Below are 17,877 nucleotides of genomic sequence, written 5' to 3'. Positions count from 1 at the left end.
CAAATATGAATTTTGCTATCTTGTTGAACAAATAACTATTTTCCGGAAAATTACACCATCGCATTTTTTAAAATCGCAATTAGTTCAATGAAATTTAATTCTAATCTTAAACCAGCCATGATATTGTCAGTAGTAAAAACAAAATGCTTCCTAAAATAAATATTTATTCATGTAGTGACGATCGTCGATGACACATTTGATTACGTACTCGAGGGTAGTAACGACTAACGATATAATGTTCAGCCGCAGTGGAGGCGGCAGCGGTAGCGGCGGCGGGCGCGCGGGCGCCAGCCGCGAGAGCAGCAGCTCCACTCAGGAGCGGCCGTCGGAGTTTAGCCGCTGGCGTGAGCGTCAGTACTTCGGCCCCAGGCGCTGGCTCGAGTCTGCGCTTCGTGACACTTCCTGGGATAAAGAAGGAGGTAACATTTTGACATGTTCTAGATTCTAGAAGATAAGTAGGTTGAGATATAATCGTCAGATGGAGAACTGCTGGAGCTGGAGGATTATGGAGAAATTTCCTTGATTGAAATCTAGTTATATCACTATAATATCCCATATTACGGAGTCTATAAGCATATAGAAAACTAATAAAGGGAGTTCTAATATAATACAAAGGTCTGCTGTAGGTGCATACAAAATGCTGTCAGAAAAACCCCACTCACTATATTTATTTAGACGACGATGCCTGCGACTTCGGCCGCGTGGATTAAAGTTGTATAATAATCCCATGAGAGCTTTAACTTTCTGGTACAAAAGGTAGTCAGTAGTAGTCACGTCGATTTGTGTTGTTAAAACAAGTATGCTTGTAAATGTTGATTGGCACAGCAAGCGCTCATGCTTGACTTTGAGCAGCCATGGAGAGCACTCTTAATCTATAATTTCTTGATTGCAGTTGAGAACAAGAAAAAAGATTCGGCTATGACAGCGTCCCCTCTCTGGGTGTCTGAGGAGCTAGAGTATTGGGACAGCAGCATTCGGTTCACGCACATCGCGGCTACCTACAGCGAGCTGATCGCCATATCGACTCACGGCCAACTGCACCAGTGGCGCTGGGCTGATGCACACCCGTACCAGCGTAGTGATGTAAGTGCTAAGTTTCAGATTTTAAAAAAAATCACAGCAGACAGACGTGATTGCTACTTTTATATATTTTCATTTGCATGAATTTCACTTAGATGAAGATGACGTGTGTCTTTAGCTGTTAAGAGAAGAACCATTCAATTCAACATGATTTTCGATTATCAATAAATTATTTAAAAAGATGTGTTGAACTTTTATTTTTCATCTACAGGCTTCTGGCGTGATTTATCATCCCCGCGGCAACTGGCTGGGAATCGCGTCCGGTGAACGAATCGTCAACATTAGCGCTGCCGGAATACGCGTTTCTGTCCTCACTGACGCGGGCCGTATCTCAACGTTCTTGGATGAATCAATCGGTATGGCCCTAACTAAATACACTGTTGCTGTTCTTTTGATTAATATCAAAATATTTAGAAAGCTCTTAAGCACTAAGGATGTATCAGTAAAAAATAGAAATATTTTTTATCCAAACAAACTTTACAAGAGCTTTTGATACGTCAACTGAATCAAAACCAGTTTGGATTGCTAAGCAAGAAACTGCAAGTAACTGGGAAATATTCAAACTACGATTGTGAAATAGTGATAAATGATAAATGATAATAATACATAATAATCTTCGATTCCGTAATGCGCTTTTCAGTGTATGGACGATTACAAATTATCTTATTAACATACTGGCTCATGCCCGGGACTTCGGGCGTGTGGACTTTAAAATCCCTGAACTCTTTAATAGTTAGATATGATAGCTGATTCGTGTCAAGTACTGAACAAACTTTTTTTTCAATTTATTTTTAGCCCACGCCCCTGGTGCCGCGCGCTTAGAACATCCTCTGCAGACATTTACTGAGTTTGGCTCTGAGAAACCGTTATCTCTGCACGTTTGCTCACTGTACACTGTTGCAAAACTGGAATCTGGGACACTTTATTGGTGGTAAGTTAACCTTTTACAATTTAAACAGAGACATCTCCTCATCATCTCTTGAAGTAAGACGTGATGTTTAGCTATTTCATGACCGGAAGAAATACGTTTGTGTTTCAACACATCGCCAGTCAACTACTGACTAACGGGTCTCCTCTTAGAATGAGGAATGCCATGCTGGCCTAATACGGATTGGCAGATTTAGTGCACTATTAAGAACATCCGAGAGAACTTTCAGGCATGCAGATTTTCTCACGATGTTTTACCGTTAAAGCAAGTGATATTTAATTGCTTAAAATGCAGTCCTAAAAGTTGAGGTGCGTGCCCAGGATCGAAACCTACGACCTCCGATTTGGAGGTAGACGTCCTTTACCAGTAGGCTATCACAGCTTCTATTAGAAATAGAGGAAATTAATTTTTCATTTCTTTCGTGCCTCAAAAATCTAGACTGTATCCACAAACTTACTGTCAGTAAGTATATTAATATTATTTTCTTTTACTAGGGGTGTCCTACCACTCGGACAAAGAGCTCGACTTTGGGAGAAACATAGGGCCCGCTCTCGCAAGCAACAACGTGGACATTCATCTAACACCCCTCAAGACTTGCAAGCTGGCCAGAGTGTTACTATGAAAAATGCACCTATGTATCAACCAGGAGCTGTTGGTATGTTATTTTTAAGGTTACAGTAAATACACACTTCATACAAACCTGATATTACTTGTTGTTCCAAATCTAAGGCCAATTAACTGCCGAATAAAATTATATTTATTTTGAAAGTTATCACCCTTGAAATATCTCTATTTTAATCTCGAAAAGGTCCATTTTATTTAAAGTAATTATTTTACTTTAAAACTAATTATTGAAAAATGTAATCTAATGTAATGTAAGTCTTGTTAATAAATGTTGACCAAGTTTTAAAAAAACATGAATTGTTTAACTAATTGGTTGGTTTAAAAATAAGTTAAAAGGTTTTAGCGATCCGGTATGGATGCCGTGTAGAAAGCAAAGAGGTATGGGTTTAATAAAAACTGCCATAGCCGCTCCAAGTTAGCCCCTTTCCATCTTAGACTGCATGATTTACTTACCACCAAGTAAGATTGCAGTGAAGGACTTGTATCAGAATAAATATAATAGAATTTTTTTAGTTATGTGCATTATATTATATAAGTATTCCATAATAGAAAATCCTATGTACATCAGTGTTCGTGAAATAAATCCGACATTTTACTTCACAGGGTTCAACATGTCCACTGGAGTGCCAAAGGTGGGCATCCTGCAGAACGCAGCATGGAACCTCTCGGATACTTGCCGTTTCAAGCTCCTGCCGCCACCGCAGCCTGACCGCTCTATCTCTGACAAAGACAAGAGAGATCTACAGGTAATAACAACGGGACCCTATTACTAAGCCTCCGCTGTTTGTCTGTCTGTCCCTCTGTCTATCAATAAGCTGTATCTCGTTAACCGTAATAAAGAGTTCAAATTTTCACAGATGTACATATATTTCTATTCCTGTTATAACATCAAATAATATCAATTTCATAAGGTTCCTAAATTAAAATAATAGTTAGTTTTAATTCTTGTATGTTGGTATGGTATCCTTTATGTGTGAATCCTACTCACACTTGGCCAACTTTTATTTAATTTCATTCAATCACAAGTTAGCCTTTGAATGCGATCCCTCCTAGTGGTAAGTGATAATGCCGTCTGGGATTGAAGTGGGCTAGTTTCGGTTTGATAGTTTTTTATTAAACTTATAGCCTTTCTCGGTTTCTGCTTAGCATCATGCGGGAACGTCAAATGCTTGGCGTTGTCGATAGGGTGTAATAAATGTCCGAATTGTCCTTAACATAACTTAATGACCTTATTTCTTTAGTAGCTTAGGCAAGGGCCTTCATCTGCATGGACTACATGCCCCCTATTTTACCCTTAGCGGACGTCTGCGTCATAATGGCTGTCTGCATGTCAAATAAATTGTTACAGAATCAATCTCCGCTAACGGTGTCATCAGTGAAAGCTTCTTCATCAAGCAGTAGTAACAGCAAGGACGGAGGCAAAGACAGCAACAAGGACATGGCCGACCGCTTAGACATGCCTCCGCCTCCCAGCCCCGCCTCCTCTACCTGCAGTGATACCAGCACTTCACACAGTAAGATTCATTTTGTCCAACTATGCGAGGGTTAAATTGTGTTTGTGAATGTGTATTTAATAAAATTTCAAAAAAAAAACATGTAGGACACGGTGTATCTTATCAGTCACTTATGCTACCTCGGGAATTCTACCATTCAGAAAGATCTACTGAGAAGAGTGGGCACAAAACTCTGCAATTACTTTTTACAAATCTGGCTTTACAAAGATTAACCAATGTCAAGTTTGTAGTTATTTGTAACAAGTTAGGGAAACTATACAAGTATGGACCCCGTCTGTGCCGGCGCTCGCCGACACACGCACGGCACCCCCTTAGAGCGCTTTCCAGTCAGTTTTAACAAAAAAAAAAAACACTCCAAAAAGGCAAAGCACGCCCGCCAGTTAACACCAACACAGACAAAGATGGATATATTTGTCTGTGTTAAAATTGCATAAAAAACATTTATTTTTGACAAAGGGGGTATCTCTATTATGTAATTTCGTAAAACGGTTGTATTGCAGAGCGAGCTAAACGAGTAACTGTACGAGGCGAGGAAGGTTCGTCCAATGACGGCTCATCGAAACGTGACGAAGAGGAGTGGCCACTGAAGGAAGTTGTTTTCCTGGAGGATGTCAAAAGTGTGCCACTGGGCAGAGTGTTAAAAGTCGACGGGGCCTACGCAGCCGTTCGATTCCCGTCCGTGGGAAAGGACGGTAAAGAAATCGTGCCATCTACTCCCGAAGATTGGACGGCGTTGCTACAAGATTGTCGTTTAGTTCGGAAGGATGACTTGGTGGCTGTAAAGTGGGGCGCTGGAGGTACGGCCGGACCACGCGGCCCGGATTGCTTGCAGCGAGCGCCTAGAAAGATTTCGTTGCCACCGGACCTGAATGTGATTACTATTGCTGTAAGTACTTTCACTTGAACCTAAAACTTATTGCAATAGGGATATTAACCACTCAAATCAGCAACTATCAAACGTCAAAACGCGCGCTTAGTTGGGAGCTTGCGTGAAATGTGACGTCATGAACATTTGAGGTGATTTTTTAGCTTAATCGATAATTTAAAATGTTTATTAAAACTTAAATACTAATGGAGGATGTGCATTTCACCTTCTATTTAATAATCACTAAAAAATAAGCATGCTGGCAAATCTCCACTAGGTGAGCAAATGACATCAAACAGTTACAGGGAGGCACTGGATTCAGGTGGTGCACGACCATGGCGTGTGAAGTCCTTACAAGAGACCTATGTCCAGAATGCTTAACGAAATTAAATGAAAATATATTTATTTTTAGTCCCCAACGCAAGGGCGCGGCAAATGAGTTTGTATGGAGCAAGGCGTTGCCGCGTCGCGCAGCGCAAATGTGTAAGCGCGTTGTGTAATGGAACCCTGAAATAATTAATATTGTATGCATAGGTGGATAACCGCGGCGTACACGCCGTGGTGCGTCGTCCGGGTGGCGCTTTAGCCTACGCCGTGTACGCGGTGGGCACCACGCGCGCGCTCACCGACAGCACCTTCCCGACAGACCACAGCGCGCTGTTGGGCTGTTCCAACGGCCAGGCTATACAACTCACTACTGCAGCCGAGGTGAGTTTATTTTTGCATTTACATAGAAAGAAAAAGCGCATTATTTGGGACGACATTTCCTAAAACCATCCCGCTGACCGCACGCAACCGAAAGCAATTATGATGCATGTTGCCAGTTATGTTTAAGGTTCGTACACCTGCGCAGGTGTGGTTTAGCCTTCAAAGTTTATATTAGTAAAGTATTATAATATATGAGAGTAAGCGTTACCTATAAATAAGTTAAGGGTTTAGGCCACGGCGTAATCTTTTATGAGCGCAAACTCGCCAACAAACTGCTGTGTAGTTTGGCGAGATGTAAATTAAAAGTAATTCGTGTTAGTGTATTATAATAAATAAATTCAAATAGCATCTTCGAAAACATAAAACATAATGTAATGTCACCAGGGAAGTGAGCCAGTCGTGATGATGCTAGACGGTAACGGCGCTATATACCCCGTGGCGCGCGACTGCGTGGGCGCGGTGCGGGAGCCGCCCCCGCTCAACCTGCCGCCCGCCAGAGCGCTGGCCGCGCACGCGCTGCCGCTGCAGCCGCACCATCAGCACCATCCGCATCACCCTGCTTTGAAGTCGCAGGTAAGATATTGATCTGAACATCATAAAAACGTAAGTGTAAAGACATTGCTCACACACAACATTTACAACTGACAGTTTTAGCTTGAAATGGGGGAATTATTGCTACTTTCTCCACAGTGATTTTACTGCCGATTTTGCACGGAAAGTAAGTCTTCACAAACGATTGTTTGAAAGAATAGCTTCACTAGGTGGTTGTCTCATACTCATGCGAGTGTTCTCGTTCTCGCGCTGTATAGCAGTATAGCATTTTAGCTCGGGTTGATGACCGTACCTGCGCATTTTTAAATAACAAAGCAGGATTAAATGTAAAGATCTTTGTCAGTTGAACTGTTCAGTCCTCAATCTTGCCTACACATGTAACAATCTAATTGAACATCAGACATAGATTTTAGACATATCTAAAAGGTTCATTACATCCAAATAAATACGTTAGTTAACATGGAACACTTAAATCAACAGGTAGCCCTCATAATTATGGTTCCCGAGCCGCAACTGATGATGCCGCGCGTTCTGCGCTGCGACCTGGAAGGCGTCCGGCAACTGTTGCATCAGCTTGAATCTGACGCCAATAGTAAGTCACTCAAGTACTTCAAAGTTGGTCCGTGTTTTACTCATTGGGCTATGAAGTCTTACCTTTAGCTTCGATGAAGGATCTTACTATAATATAATTTATGCTTATTTTAATTTTTGATCTATACACATATATTAGACGTCTTGCCCTGATTGAGCTATTGAGCATAGACTAAACCACCGGTATTAGAGGAACCAAAATATAGGGAATCACTAAGAAATATTTTTTTGGAAATTCCACTCTTAATAGTGTTAAATAGAGACTAAAAGGTTGTATGAAAGTCTGTCATTTCTCAACTTATAACCATAAAATTTGTACTTTCAGTCAAAAGTAAAGAAGAATGTGTTTCAGGATTTTTGGGAATTCCACTCCCGCGCCGATTTTCAAAATTTCAATAAGAACAAAATATTTTTTATATTCACAGAACAACAAATTCTTGCAATTTTACAAGAGCGTTGCGATGGCAACAGGAACATACTACACGCTTGCGTGCATATGTGCGCTCCAACGTCCAACAAGGAACCTGATATTGGTAAGTTGTAAAGCCTCAATTTAGTAGTAAATTTGTATGGCACACCTTTTCCAGCACCTTTTCTTGTTCACATCCATTTCCCTGTTCTGCATCAGCAGTGCAAACCGCAGTTGAGTTATTGAATTTTTGTTTTGTTTCCATAAGCAGTGGAAAATGCAACTTTACCCAACATACCAAGTGGAACCAGCGGCGGAGGTGCTAGCGCAGAGGAAGCCATGCCAGCCCTTACCTGGCCTCCCGAGACGTTTGAAGCTTCTGGAGACGAGGACAGCTTGATGGGACTCACTAATAATGGGTATGATTTATCTTCTTATTTATTACTGCAATTTTATACATGGCAAAATATTGTAAATTGAAATTGGAAAAGAGCAACCGCTGCGTATTTTGATGATTCTTCTTGGTAGGTAGATAAAAAAAAAATAGTTTTGGCTGTAAGCTGCTAATACATAGAGCACAATAGATACGAATTATTATCACACGAAAAACTTAAAAACAAGAATTCAAAAGGGGCGTGCGGCAGGGAGAAGCCAGCTATTGTGGTCAAATGTGTGTATGGCCATAAGTAATAAGCGCTCAAACGCTCAGTTTGGCGCCGATGCTGTACAAAATGTATGAAACATCTTGTGGCGACCAGTAGTCATTGCCACCGATGGCTGTGTGCGGCAACACTAAATCATCAGTCGGTGGAAGATGATGGGATGTTGACCTAGATATTTGGTTGCTTATCATAGAAAAATCACCAGCAGTGGCACCAATGGAGGTAGTGCAGTGAGCGCCGACCCGGCTGAGCGGCGCGGGAACGCCTTGGCTGCTCTGCGCGCTTTGTGCGAGAGTGCGGCCTTACAACCCTACCTCATGCAGCTACTTACCGCTAAGTAAGTTAAAATTCTATTTACTTTACTCTTTACTTATCAGTCCTTTAAAAAATCCTTGCGACTTGGTACTATCCAATCTCCTTCCTAGAACTTCTCCTTTCAGCAAAGGTTGCCTGGTAGAGATTGCTCCAAGCAATAAGGCCGTCTTTGCACACAATTGTTTTTTTTTTCTGTTTTCTTGTTACTGTGTTGTTATCCTTATATGTGTTTTTGTGTGCAAAGAGTTTCTATCTATCTATCCTTTTTCTTAACCGAACGGGCCTAAAAATAGTTAGGTATTCAGGTTTACTGTTAAGAAGTTCTCAATATCTTAAAAAAAGTATTAGATGTAAGGCGGCGTTTCGCCTCCTTACATCTGACCACGTAAAGCCGTCGGTTCTGCGCCTAATCTCTGTCCCGGAAATCTGATACAACTGAATCGGGCTATGCGAGTGAGAGAATAGAGAGTGCTCCTGTGTTCGCGGTACGCTTGTGCACAATAATATCTCCCGCGTAAATGCTTAATCGCTATGGAGATTCCATTGGAAGGACATTATTGCTTTGCTACTCTACTAAAGAAATTACTTTGAAAGCACAGAACTCACATTTTGGTGTTTGTACACACCTTTGGGCAAAACAACTCCTATGACCATGCTTCAAAATATAGGTTGGTTATCAATCTATTAACTCACTGACTGTTGAAAATGTTTGCAGGGATGGCATGGGCCAGACACCATTAATGGCCGCGGTGGCGGAGCGAGCGTATCGCGCGGCGCTCGTCATACTAGACGCGATCCGTGCGTGCCCGGATGCCGATGAGGCTCAACGTTCGGCGGCCATCTTTCCCCCCAACGCTCACCCCGACCATTCGCCGCTCCTGGTTCTGTGTTGCAACGACACTTGTAGCTTTACTTGGACCGGACAAGATCATATTAATCAGGTATATATGAAACTTATTACTTTTATCATGAACTCACGAGTGAGTGCAGTGCAACTCTCTGATTTAATGGAATAAAAGGCAAATTTATAAGTAACGCTTTATTTACAGGACATTTTCGAGTGCAAGACTTGTGGACTCACTGGGTCTCTGTGCTGCTGCACGGAATGCGCAAAGGTATAATTACTCCACTGCGAGAGTATGGTTATTATTATTACTATTATAATAGGCTAAGCAGATTTTACTGATAAAATAAGGCATAAGCGATATATGCTCATATATCTTATGTTTCAAGTTTTTAAGTGATTATGCAATCTATTTTTTAATTGATTATTATTTTTGTTATTTGAGCTAGGTATAAACGACTTTCTTGGGATTTTTTCTCCAAATCATAACTGTTGGTTAAAGTTTTTTTAAATAATTGATGCCATCGCTTGAGATTATGTCCTCTTAGTCCAGGGTTGACCTTTTCAAAAATATTTTCCCAAAATTAGGGATATTCTTATTATTATTCAATACCTTGAAATTCTCGAATAAGATTTCCTCTTTCTCGCCTGCATTTGAGGCTGCTGAATCCAAGATTTGCAAGCCTTTGCGCGTATGGAAGGTATTTCAGCACCGTAGACAATTTAGTGGCTCGTCTCGTACTGTTTCGATAACGCTCAGACAATTATTGTACTTTTAAAAGTAAAGACATATTTGTACGCTTTTGTGTGTGACATATGCGTAACAATACTGACTACAGAAATACTAGTTCTTCGTTTACGCACCTTTTGAGACCTTCGAGCGTGCTTAAAAAATGGCGCCCCGTTACCAGGGTTGCATCACTCATGCTTAAATATTTGTTAAAGGTGTGTCATAAAGGACACGATTGCAAGTTAAAGCGCACGTCGCCCACGGCGTATTGTGACTGCTGGGAGAAGTGTCGCTGCAAGGCATTGGTCGGAGGCAACTGGGCCGCGCGCTGCGACCTGCTCGGACGACTCGCCCGGGACACGCAGCTCGCTACTCACTTTAACTCAAGGTATCATTTTTTTTTTCAATTTTAAGACAGGTAGCACACATTGAAAAACCACAGAGGTTTGACCCGCTATGCGTACATTTACTTATTAAGTTCTTACCTACCTACTAACACTAGCTTAAAAAAAATACAAATAAATTCTAACCTAAATAAAAATGTTTGTTAACTTTTAATCTTAGAGCCACAGATGTAATGTATACAGTATACATAGCTATAAAATACACATTAGTTAAAACAACTAACACAAAATATATAGACAATTGAATAAGGATCATTTTGCTAGTTTTAATTATTCAAAAGATCAAAAATTGATTTTATATATAAAAACTAGTGACCCGCCCTGGCATTACTATCATCATACTATTTTATTACTACTACTATTGCTAGCTTATTATCGCAAAATGTTAATAAACTATAGCCTATGACCTTGGTAGATAATCCCTCTTCTATTGGTGAAACCGTATGAAAATCTGTATAAAAGTTTCTGAGTAGTTCAACTTGCCCGAACAAACAGGTACTCTGAACGGACGGAGGAAACGGGGACTTAATATATAGTGAAGGACTTATAAATTTCACTACCGAAAGTCATGCGCGGGGCAGCGGGGATCAATATGAAGTCTCTCCTTAAGTCACAATGTTACTGTTTAGGGGTGAATCCATCCTGCTGTTCCTCGTACAAACGGTGGGGAGGCAGGCCGTGGAGCAGAGGCAGTTCCGCGCCAGCAGCAGCCGCGGGCGCGGCGCGCGCAAGCAGCCCGGCTCCGACGCGGAGGTCGATGTGCCCGACCATGACTTGGAGCCGCCGCGGTTCGCCAGACGCGCTCTCTTGCATTTGTTGGGTAATCTAATTTTTTTTTAATAATAAAGTAGCGAGTAAACGAGTTACGTTAAGTGATAGCCCATGAACATTTGCCGCAACAGAGTTAATTAATGTCAATGCTTTTTCTCTACTTGGAAATTGCTTCATTATTTTACGTTTATCTTTTTTTTTTACTTTTAATGTACACCATAATATTAGTACAGAAAAACACATACAAAGCACAACAAAATATAGGTACTATTTGGCGGCCTTATCGCTACCTAGCGATCTCTTCCAGGCAACCAAACGACAGGCAACGAAATAACATGCCAGTAATTTCCAAAACGACAACAACATAAATTGAGGGACATGTGCTATTCTAATGTCCTTTCAGGATTCCGTACCCGAAGGATGCCAACGGGACCCTATTCCTAAGCCTACACTGTCCGTCTGTCCATTTAACCATTTGCCCGTCCATCTGTAAGCGGGCTGTATCTCGCCAACCGTAATAGATTATGTTCACTGTAACTAATTTTGACAGAATGTGTGTTTCTATTGCTCTAACAACAATTAATAAGAATTTGGAAATGGTCTCCATGTAAATGTAGAAATCAAAAGATGTTATTTCTTGTATGATGGTACGGAACCGTTCATGTGCAAGTCTGACTATCACCTGACTGATTTTTTATCGCTTATATCATTCTCTGTAGTTTTACTAGATTGCTTGTCACTAATTAATTATTATTATTAGGCTGTTCTTATAACAAAGTTATTATTTACAGCTGACTGGCCCGCAGTAGAAGCTGCAATAATGTGTGGTTCAAATGGACAAACTGAGAACGAAACTCGACCAAACAGTCCAGCACCTCACCAGTCTGGGACTACACTGTTGGATAAATTCACTCACGCTCTTATTGTCAAATGTACCAATGAGGTATGTGCCAGTTCTTATTCTTTGCAGGTTCTTGTATCACGTCAACCGACTCCGATCCATTGTGATCGCCACCAAAAGTTCCTTGTCATAACATGTGGCCAACAGATACAGCAGCACTTTTCCGACAGGAATTAGAGTAGCTTCCCCAGGGTCTACGATGTGTTTCCCTAGGTGGATCCCCAGGTTGTAACGTCTGTGTTTCCCTAGGTAGAAGCCAGATACAGTACAAAATGAATCTCTCGATTGAGCATTCACACAAATGAACTGTCTGATATCACTACTAAGCAATTCTTTAATAAGCAAAATAAATACTAATGTTCTGCCAACTTCTGCCGATTGAAATAATCCTTACCCCATCTCACTCCTGTAACCGATGGACCGTGAATAGATAACAAACAGACAAGCACTTTCGCATCTATAATATCAGTATGGATTATGACAAAAGCTGATTTTTTTTCAGATGCTAGATTCACTATTGAGTACGTTGATTAAGGAACAACAGAATGATACAATACCAGGGCGAGCCGAACGCGCCCGCGAAGTCACTCGACGATTTGTGCGCTCTGTCGCTAGGATATTTGTAATATTTAGTGTTGAGATGGCTCCCGGTGCTGCTAAGAAAAAGGGGTAAGCAAACTTGTACAGTACTTATACAACTTCAGAACATCCGCCATGGTGAATTTGTGATGACGTCACAATTATCTACTTTGTCCTTAGCAGTGTATATAGTTAGTAAAAGGAATATTCGGTCATTTACTACCGGTACATTTTATTAAAATGACGATAATTTCTTTAAATTGTCATTATTTGGAATTTGGATGCAAGATTTATAACTGATATGACCTGCGCCGATAAAAACGAATCTTATATAGCAGTACTAGTCATGCCTTCTTAGTTCTTACTCACACACTGTACCTGTGTGTATGTGGTCCACATCCAATCTACTCGCACGAACCGTTTCAAATACGAATCGTTATGCCCTCCCGGCGTCGATGTTTCCTGCCACGTATAACCTAAATAAATGCCTTCAAGGCAAGATTAAATTGGCATTTCTTGGCAAGCGTGTTCCAACCTAGACCTCGTCAAGCGCATGCCTAGCTATCTTCTTAGTATTTTTTAATTAAAATTGCGCCTTAGACCGCTAGGCCACAGTTCACTTCCCCTAGCTATCTTGTAAGATGTAATAAAAAAAATTGGGTTGTAACACAAAATTTTGTGTCCTTTACCAGGCCATTATCAATAACAGCATCGCTGGTGCGTTGCCGACGTGTGTTCGCTGCACTTGTGGCTTTAGCAGTAGAAGAACTTGTAGAGGCGGCGGATGCGTTACTGGCGCCCGTGCGTTTGGGCGTGGTTCGCCCCACGGCACCCTTCCCGCTCGCGACTACCTACGTGGACTTAGTCAACGGCAGTGAAGACTTGTTTGGTGTGGAACCTCTATCTACTGGCCACTCACGTCTGACGCATACACGAAGGTATGATTTAAGTTATATTTCAGCGAAATGCAGCATACAGATTGATGATATGTAACATGTGATAATATTCTCTTCAGCGGGGAATGGGGAACTAGATCAAATAGTTCTTTAGGACACTTCTTGAAATATATCCTGTAAAATACTGACAGGCAGGCAATTTTGCGCCAATGTTTTAAACTTGATGTTGAAGCATAGATTTAACCAGCAGCGCTTGGTCGCCAATGATAGCACGACGATCCACCGACTGTATGAAGCTGATACTTGGCAAAACAATTTCCATAAAGTTTACTCCATGCATGATCAAACTTGAGAGTTATAGGGTTATTCAGGAAATGAATGTTTTGATCTTTGAAAATTTGATCACAGAGAGTCAAACGTCGCTGGAGCTCGGGCTGCAGCTAGCGGCACATCAATGGGAAGTTCCACACTCGTGCCCGACCGCTCGTCCACGCCTGTAGCCACGGAATACCCTGACGACGTCGCGGGAGAAGCGCTCGGCGGCGACGATGACGCCTCGGAAACTGACGAGCCCAATATACCCCCTCCTGTCCAACCGACTGAGTCGCAGCATCACGATGATCCTATGGGAGACAGGTTAGTAAATAAAAATTATCACAATCACTATAAACTGTCTCCGAAAAATATATTGCGTTATACCGTCAGTAATAACTAATAGACGACAAAAGGTGTAATGTCATACCTTATTTAATACTAGCTGATGCCCGCAGCTTCGCCCGCGTGGATTGGTCAGATCCCCTGCAGCATCAGGATTGAGGAGTTGGACTCCAAATTTTTTATGAAACAATGTCGCAAAGTTCCTCTATCGATTAAAAAAGAAATGACTCACATCGGTTCAGAAATCTCGGAGATTTCGATGTACATAGGTAGACAAACACAACTCCCTTTTTGAAAGTCGGTTAAGAAGTAGCCTATGTTACTCCCTGGTCAATTCTCTACTTGCCTGTGAAAATCCCGTCAAAATCGGTTCAGCCGTTCCCAAGATTAGCCTTTTCAAACAGACAGACAGACGGACAAAAATTTTTAAAACGTGTGATTCGGTTATAGTATCGTTCAAATAACCATATGACCTTAATATGCGGTAGATATTTCGAAATTACAGACAGACACTCCAATTTTATTTATTAGTATAGATAACTAAATCTTGTATGAAGAGTTTTGAGAGTAGGATGTGCTTTCTGAACCTGTGTAGATGCACTGAAATAGACAAGGACATTCCAAAGGAACCTGTAAAGTAGACTATTTGAAACAAATTTTGACGATCTTAAAATATTATCCATACTCCATTCTAATAATATAAATGTTTAAGTATGTGTATCTGTTACCTTTCCAAAGCACTTCGATTTTGACCAATGGAAACTGAACTATCACTTTGGAAAAATATATAGTCTACTTTTTATTCCTGAAAGTCAAAGAATTCCTACGTGATTTTAAAGGCCTACGCGACTACAACAGTTGCGTAGGTGTGCATGTAAAGATCCGCGTCGTGGTCGCTCTCGCATATTGCGTTCATGACGCACAGCACAGATGTGGTCGTAGTCTGCTATAATTGTTCACTACAAATAAGCTGATAAGTCGAATCGGTGCAAATTATATTTCCTGAACTATAATTAAGCATCACTTTATCTCCTCATTACTAACATAATTGAGTTAATTGCAGCTATTTGGATTTTAACAGAGGTCAAGAACAGCATGTGGTAGTGGAAAACGGAACAGAACGCGCTGAAGGCGGCGAAAGTGAAAGTGAACTAGATTTGCTGGCTGAAGTAGAGACGGAGAGCGATTCTGACGACCAGGACAACGCAGAGTCTGCGCAGCGCAGCGTGCAGACCGGAGCTACTCAAGGCTCTGATGCTGGTAAGGAATGATGTTAATTAATAGTTCTTCACAGTAGAATATCTTGTCAGCTCTTCTCATATAAGAAGCTGCTGACCATTTCAGCCACCTTTAAAATTTCCTCACCTCAAATAATGGTATAGTTATTTCATTTTATACAAGGACACGTTACTTATGTGTCTCTACCCCTCTGCATTAGGAAAACCTGTATTGCAGAAGATAATTCCTTCCAGGGAAAAATTATCTTACAATTATAATTATACAGTATTTCTCTGACCGATGGACATCTAGCAGCAGCCTATATTATTTAAATTATCTGGTGTACTGCGACAGGTATAGCATCTCTGCTGCTATATCCAGAAGACGAGAGTGGGGACTCCACTCAACCCGAGGATGAAGACTCCGAAGCGGGAGAGACAGATGAACAGGATGCTGAAGCAGAACCGCCCTTTTCTGACGGAGGAGAACCGGTGGAACGACGTTCGGCGCCACCCTCGAGACCGAACCTTGCTCCGCATTCTATGCAATGGGCTATACGGTAAGGCTTCATTCTAGAGTTGTAACAATTTAGCTAGATTTCAGCAAATAGGACCGCTGCAAGCTAGGAGCTTTCTCCAAGAGAAAGTTGAATTCTATTCACTGCCAAACTGATTTTTGTTAATTGAATTAATGCTCCACTTTCAATGCAATATACTGCACATTGGGTGCTGAAATAAAAATCTTTAAAAGCTCTGAAATCTGCTTTTCTCGCATTCTCCTCATCACATCAGCTCTTTTTGAAAAAAATCTTGAAAAGATTTTTCTTAAACAACATAGAAAATAGTCAGTTTACAACAATCCAATCTACTCGCACGAAATATTTCTGCTCGACATTTCTAGGTAAGTTAAGGTGTCGTATGCCCTTCCAGCGTTCATAGGCAATAGTGAATAGGCATCTTCTAGGCAAGAGTGTTCCAACCTTTTAACATTTTGTTATTTGTTTTAGATCCCGTGAGACTGCCCGTGGAACAAGCAGCGGCACGGGCGGCGTGAGGCTCACAGGCGGGTCCTCGCTAGTGTTCATTGACCCCGCGTCCTTACGCCGCTCGACGACCGCGGCGGCGGCGGGCGCACACGACCCTAATTCTACTTCCACGACTGCGTCTTTCCTCGCCCGGGCTTTCGGTGACTAATTCTAATTGTTTATTTTTGATCATGAGCTTTTTTAGGAGCTTCTTGTCATACTTGTTGCTTGACTTTGGTTTTACCAATTGCGAAAGTAGTCCATCTAGACATGAGGGGTAAGATTGCACACTGTACAAAATTAGATTTTGTTGTGTATTCAATCAATCCTTATTCCTTACTCTATGACTTGCACAACCGTCCATATTGCGGACTACTTTTTGATATCACTGTAATGTTAAGAAAAGACTCATTTTGACTTTTTATTACTGTACTTTTTTCACCAAAACAATTTACTTGGTCCAGAGTCAAAGTGTTCAGGATGGTTCACGAACTTCAGGATGCTGTATCAAGTTTGGTTCAAACATCTTATACTAGATTTTCGTTTTTAAGTTACATTTGTACTGGTAACATTATTGGTGAGAATTTGTCAGAATTTTTCACCATTTAAATTAACTTTTATTGTCTGTAGGCATTGTAATACGCCAAATCGCCGATCTGCTATGGGAATACGAACGCGTGACGATTCCTTTGCCACGCATGTTGCCGCTGGCTTACCGTGAGGCATTGCGCCTGCAGTGCTACCTCGAGAGGCAGCTCAAACAGACCTGGGACTGGCTAGTCACTGTCATGGATGCTACTGAGGCACAACTGCGGTAAGCATATTTTTGTCATATTGTAGATAATCTAGCAGAGTCGACTAGCTGTGGCTTGTCGGTAACCGCATTACCTACATCGCTGGTTTATAGAGGATACAGTTTCCGCGCCACATGTCCGCTTCCAAGGGTTGTAGACTCTCTAATTCGAAGGGCTAAAATGATGTACACTTTCAGTGTTTTTGACATCCATCAACGTGGACTGCCCAAGAGCTTGGTGTGATACAAATTCTGAAATTTCATGCATTCTACAAAGCAATTTCACTCAAACTAAAAAATTATAATTCATATTATCCATAATATCCATCGATAGAATTATAAGCTGAATATTTTTCTGTCACATTACTGTAATCGCAATTGTTGTGATTTTCTGAATTTATGGTATTCTTGCGTGAATTTATGGTGTCATCCAGTCAAAGACGTTACATCGGATATTTATTGAAGTATGTTTGTTGAAGATTTGGCGCATCATTGACGTCTAACAACGCAAGCACTTCGAGCGGGGAAGCTCGTTCGTCAGCCCCTGCGGCTCGGCGCGCCTCTTCTTTAACTTTAACGACACCAGTTACTAGAATTATTGGATTTACGGAAGGCCCGCGAGCTAGAGATCGAGAACAAGGTACAAACGACTTAATATTTATACTTACTATAGTTTTTTATACTACAATTAATTTAAAAATTCAAAAAAGAAACCTATTATTTTATAATTTTATGTTTTCACTTGTGTTAAGTCCCCACTGGTTGCAATTTTTTTTTTGTATAAATGCAACAATTAACGCATGTTGTGTTAT

The 17,877-nt window shown here is 41.1% G+C and overlaps 1 protein-coding gene across 11 annotated transcripts in view; it reads left to right on the top strand.

The window, feature by feature from the left end:
• Positions 1–17,877, top strand: part of LOC123864858 (E3 ubiquitin-protein ligase UBR5) — a 35,489-nt gene that overhangs the window by 4,379 nt on the left and 13,233 nt on the right. For 5 of the 11 annotated variants that reach the window (XM_045905563.1, XM_045905566.1, XM_045905559.1 and 2 more), the window contains exons 5-31: positions 244–419; positions 893–1,083; positions 1,292–1,436; positions 1,876–2,011; positions 2,503–2,663; positions 3,236–3,378; positions 3,981–4,146; positions 4,647–5,032; positions 5,546–5,719; positions 6,104–6,292; positions 6,752–6,863; positions 7,288–7,395; positions 7,540–7,690; positions 8,127–8,270; positions 8,964–9,189; positions 9,298–9,363; positions 10,038–10,210; positions 10,856–11,046; positions 11,789–11,940; positions 12,401–12,567; positions 13,170–13,415; positions 13,782–14,009; positions 15,094–15,290; positions 15,603–15,807; positions 16,255–16,433; positions 16,903–17,086; positions 17,545–17,705. In XM_045905563.1, coding sequence (XP_045761519.1) covers positions 244–419; positions 893–1,083; positions 1,292–1,436; positions 1,876–2,011; positions 2,503–2,663; positions 3,236–3,378; positions 3,981–4,146; positions 4,647–5,032; positions 5,546–5,719; positions 6,104–6,292; positions 6,752–6,863; positions 7,288–7,395; positions 7,540–7,690; positions 8,127–8,270; positions 8,964–9,189; positions 9,298–9,363; positions 10,038–10,210; positions 10,856–11,046; positions 11,789–11,940; positions 12,401–12,567; positions 13,170–13,415; positions 13,782–14,009; positions 15,094–15,290; positions 15,603–15,807; positions 16,255–16,433; positions 16,903–17,086; positions 17,545–17,705 — 4,757 coding nt within the window. The remainder of the gene's footprint in view (positions 1–243; positions 420–892; positions 1,084–1,291; positions 1,437–1,875; positions 2,012–2,502; positions 2,664–3,235; positions 3,379–3,980; positions 4,147–4,646; positions 5,033–5,545; positions 5,720–6,103; positions 6,293–6,751; positions 6,864–7,287; positions 7,396–7,539; positions 7,691–8,126; positions 8,271–8,963; positions 9,190–9,297; positions 9,364–10,037; positions 10,211–10,855; positions 11,047–11,788; positions 11,941–12,400; positions 12,568–13,169; positions 13,416–13,781; positions 14,010–15,093; positions 15,291–15,602; positions 15,808–16,254; positions 16,434–16,902; positions 17,087–17,544; positions 17,706–17,877) is intronic. The other 6 variants (XM_045905568.1, XM_045905565.1, XM_045905567.1 and 3 more) reach the window with 4 other exon arrangements.

The sequence above is a fragment of the Maniola jurtina genome, chromosome 4, assembly GCF_905333055.1.
Source record: "Maniola jurtina chromosome 4, ilManJurt1.1, whole genome shotgun sequence".
NCBI classification, from domain to species: Eukaryota; Metazoa; Arthropoda; class Insecta; order Lepidoptera; family Nymphalidae; genus Maniola; species Maniola jurtina.
Note: the sequence above shows the minus strand (reverse complement) of the source record. Positions and strands in the feature narration are given on the sequence as shown.